Genomic DNA, 4688 nt, shown 5'->3' with positions numbered 1-4688 from the left:
GTTAAAGTTGAGGGACCATTTCTCCAATTGGGTTAAAGTTGAAGGAATGGACCATTGCTACAATTTTTTTCATTTAGTTTTTCATATTTGCCCCTTGATTGAGCCTCATGTGCGTGGCATGTAACTTATTTTGACGGAAATTCTATCGAAGTTGACAAAAAGAACCATAGCTACCCATTTTGATGAGTTAATTAGGGACCACTAGTTATGGATTTTTAGTTGAGGAACCATTGCTACAATTTCCTCTAAACCCTAATATGCAGTTGCAATTTCAACCTCATAAGTTCTTTAAAAAAAAAAATCCAAATACACCCTAAATCACTTTTAATGTGTAAATCCCAAGATTATATTTCTTCAACTCTCAAAGCCACTGTCACCCTCCATTGTAAACAAAACCCTAACTAATGAAACTACAAAAATGTTGATTGAAAAAAAAAATTCACGAATGAAGCATGAAATCGATGAGGTAAGACTTCATACTTTTTCATTGTTTAGTCAATTTCAACAACACCATTATGCAATCGATTGATATCTTGATAAATATTTTCGATTTATTTGCTTATTATATATATTTCAACGACTTCGGCGTGCCGATAGTTGCGTTATGAATGATATCCTTTGAAAAAAGTATGATTGATGATGCGTAACCATATCTAATTGGTTTCCCATGAAAAAAGTATGGTTGTGAAGAATGTGGGTGTATGTAGGAAATATGGGGTGTATGTTGAGAGCGTGGTGTGTGATTGTATTATGAGAAACTATGTAGGTGTATTGTTAAGATAAATTTTATGGAAAGGCAAATCTGGGGTGTATTAAGTATATGTGGTGTATTTAACAATATGTGCAGTGTTAATAAAACAATCCTTTGGTTAATCATGATTTCTATTTTATTTTGGGCGTTGTTGTTGATACACTTCTTTTTACCTGACATGCCCCCCTCAATTTCCAATCGTCAAATCAAAAGAGTTAAAGAAGATCATGGATAGAAATTAACAAAAAATGTGTGGGAGTTAAAAGCAGTGTGTGTATAGCATCACCCTTTATTTTTTTAATACAAAGATTGCTGTTAGATTTTGGTCCAATATTTTTTATAACCAATTTTGGTTGAACCTTTAAGTGTGCTTGAAAATTTATAAATAATAGATAAATAGCTCTATATATGCTCGTCTCTTTAACCAAGCATTCAGGGCAAAAAATTTGACCCAAAAAAAAAAAAAAAAAAAACATTCGGAGCAAAAAGTAACTCCCAAATTGGAATTGTGCGTAATTTTTTTCCATATCCTCTTCATTTTAGTTAAAAAATAAAAAGTCTCGTAGGAGATGCTTTAATATTTTATATACATTATTTGACAAGTACCTCAATAGTTTGGAGTTCGTGGAGAGAAAAAGGAAAGTAGAAATATTCCACGAGTACTTGGAGTAGGAAATATGATTAAAGTAGTAGAAGAACCTTCAAAAGAACTCAGAAATTAATCGAATTAAAAAAAGAAAGAACTGAAGTACCTTTGGAGATTGGAATTTTGAATACTCTCTTTTTTTGGTTTTTCCGATGGTTATTCAACATTAGGAGGCGGCCTAGCTAACAAAATTTGTGGAAAGTAGCAAAGTAGCATCGACCAAGAAAAAGGTACATGCAAAGTAGCAAACACCTCCTTTAATTTCCTTGTTCCTTTTTAAATTTCTAGGGCCTAGTTTGGTACAGAGGTGATTCTAAAAAAAGCTAGTATCAAAAAAAGCTTGGAGCTTTTTTGTGTTTAGTAAACATTCAGCTTTAGATTTTTTTTTCATAGTTTTGGGTGAAAAAAAGCCAAAAACAAGAAGCTGCAAAACTCAGCTTTGAAAAACCAGCTTTTTTTCACATTTGTTTTACATAAAAGTTTACCAAACACTATAATATTGTTTTTTTTTTTCAAAAGTATTTTTACAAAAAAGTTTACCAAACACTTTACAGCTTTATTTCACAGCCGCTTATTCTCACAGCACAACAAAAACAGATTTTTTTTCAAAACACAGCAATACCAAACCAGCCCTAGGTAACATACATGTCTTCTTTCCATGTAAGTCTTAGCTCACCTTTGGCAGGCATATATAGTGCAATGCGATAAATAGCAACGTGACACCCTCCAAAAATTCAATAAGTTCTTTAATTAATTTATTCGGGGATTAGATCCTTTTTTGTTCGTTAACAAGATAAGCACTCAATTATCCTAATCAGCAAAACTTAACCCTCAACTTAGGTCACTTAGTACTACGATTTAGTAGTGATATTATTTTTACGCACTGGTAAGTGAGAGGTCTTAGGTTTAGTTCTCACCAAAGACGAATTTGAACCACATTATTGTTAGCCTATTATGAGACTTAGCCCATTATTCCACCCTTTTGGTGTAAATAATATTGATTTGTGAAAGAAAAAAAACCCCTCGCTTAGACCATCTCCAACCCTTGGGCTAAAAGCCAAATTTTTTAGTCCGGAAAATTTAGCTTTTAGCCCAGAAACATCTTTTCTGCTCCAACCCTTCTACCCTAAAATTTTAGCCCAGAATTATTAAAGAATGAAATTAGCCTAAATTTTTTTCTTAAATCAATTTTTAAAAAATAAATAAATATGTAGATTATTGTAAATTAATTTTATGAACATTTTGATCTAAAAAAATTTAAATTCCGATAAACATTTCGCATTTAGCCCGGGGGGAAAGCTGGGGGGTATTTGGCCCAGAAATAGCATTTGGCATTTAGCCTAAAATTTTAGCATGGATTGGAGAGTGTTTGGGGGGGGGGGTAATTTGGCTTTTAGCCCAGGGTTGGAGATGGTCTTAGTTCCCGAAACAAAGCATTATATGCAATGATTTTTTGCTATTAAGAAATTGGACGCTATATATAAAACCTAGACCCGACAAGTTCCTTTATAATACTCTTGAAAGCCTAGAAGAAGTCAAGTTATGTCGATGATAATTTATTTTGTAATATATATATTAGTTTTCATATAATTTTCTTGCACATATAATAAACGTGCAACGGAGTTCTTGGATGACCAAATTAATCATTTTTATTCGTATTCATTCCTACTTTTCAGTACTGATCACAACGGACTATAAATTACTAACATAATTCAAACCTCACCTCAAACATCTTACCATACCCCGCAAGCCAAAAACAAAAGCTCTCTCGGCTCTACTCCTAAATGGCCAAGGTTCATCCTCTCTTAACAAGCAATAGTAGTGATCGTGATGATGCTTCATGTTCTAATAATAGGTATATGACATCAAAGAGAGAAACATTCACTATATGGATGAAATCTCTTGTGATGCAAGGAAACGGATGCACCACTTTTGATGAAAATGGTGAAGTCGTTTATCGCATAGATAACTACGACAACAAGCACAGCAACGAAGTTTATCTCATGGATCTTCGTGGCAAGCTTCTCTTCACTGTTTGTGAGAAGAAAGTTTTCAGTTTCCGAAGATGGGAGGGCTACAGAAGCAACAATATTGGTGCCAATAAGCCATTGTTTCGAGTGAAAAAAAGTTTTAGATCAATTCTTGGAAATAAGGAGTCTTCATACAAAGTAACGATGAGATCTGATAGCAATTGCTACAGGTTAGAGCGTTTGAATGGCAAATCAACAGCTTTCAGAATTATGGATAACAATGGAAGAGTTGTAGCAGAGGCTAAGAGAAAGCAGTCAAGTTCAGGAGTAGTTTTTGGAGATGATGTCCTTACATTGGTAGTGGAGCCTCATGTGGATCATTCCTTTATCATGGCTCTTGTCACTGTTTATGGCTTGATAAGAAATCAACTATGACTCGTACATGAGTGGAATCAATTCATGAGTTTCTTTTGACCAGTTTTGTAGTGATCGATAGATGTGGTTCAAAGTTTTGTTTTTGGTGGTTCAACCCATTAACCTATGTGTTATACTTGTAAATACATGAACATGATGTAATTTAAGGAGATGCTTAATCAATACTCATTTTTCAAATTTCCTCTCTTCTTGTTGGCTGCACATTATTTCGTTTTCCAATGTACTAACTAAATTACTTATCTTGACTTCTAATTATATGTCAAGCTATAGTGGAGTTGTTATTTGGCTTAAACTGGAGATTGCTATGAATTTACTTTTTAACACACATTTTGACACATTTTCGTTGAGCTCACTTCATACTGTATTTCAATGATCCAACCGTCTATGTTATAGGTCTTCACCCAAATATTATTTGTACCAAAAATCACCCAAATTTTAAATCATATGACTGTTGAATTCAATGGTAATCATTATAAGAGTTACTTTGTAGAATTGTATTTATCCATTTTTTCACCACAAATAAATGTGTTAATAATTTATTTTGTCTAAATGGGTTAAAAAGTGTTTCAAAATGTCTTTTTTTTTTACATATAAAATTTGATAATTTGAAAAATGGGTTATGTCCTTCAATCTTATACACATCATGGCATGCACGTGTATGACTTGTCCCTAAAAAGATTTATGCCATGAGAAGGTGGTGAATCATTTCAACTTATTATAACCTCCCACGTTTTCTAGCACATTAGGAATAAAATAATATGTGATTTTCAACTTAAAATTAGTAATCAAATACCTCAAAATCAAGAATGGGATCAAACAGTTGATATGATTCCTATTCATTCGGCTGCCTTCAATTCAAAAGGTATAAGATTATATTTAACTCCAA

At 32.9% G+C, this 4688-nt stretch overlaps 1 protein-coding gene across 1 annotated transcript; it reads left to right on the top strand.

The window, feature by feature from the left end:
• Positions 1-3181: 3181 nt before the first annotated feature.
• LOC103454807 (protein LURP-one-related 11-like) lies at positions 3182-3802 on the top strand. The gene has a single exon (XM_008394404.3). The coding sequence runs from the start codon at positions 3182-3184 to the stop codon at positions 3800-3802; it is 621 nt and encodes a 206-aa protein (XP_008392626.1).
• Positions 3803-4688: the final 886 nt, after the last annotated feature.

The sequence above is a fragment of the Malus domestica genome, chromosome 14 (genome assembly GCF_042453785.1).
Source record: "Malus domestica chromosome 14, GDT2T_hap1".
Classification (NCBI taxonomy): Eukaryota; Viridiplantae; Streptophyta; class Magnoliopsida; order Rosales; family Rosaceae; genus Malus; species Malus domestica.
The sequence above is the reverse complement of the archived record's forward strand: the minus strand, read 5'-3'. Positions and strand labels throughout refer to the sequence as shown.

Coding starts and splice junctions, on each gene's coding strand:
- LOC103454807 (XM_008394404.3), top strand. CDS start 3,182: ATGGCCAAGGTTCATCCTCTCTTAACAAGCAATAGTAGTGATCGTGAT.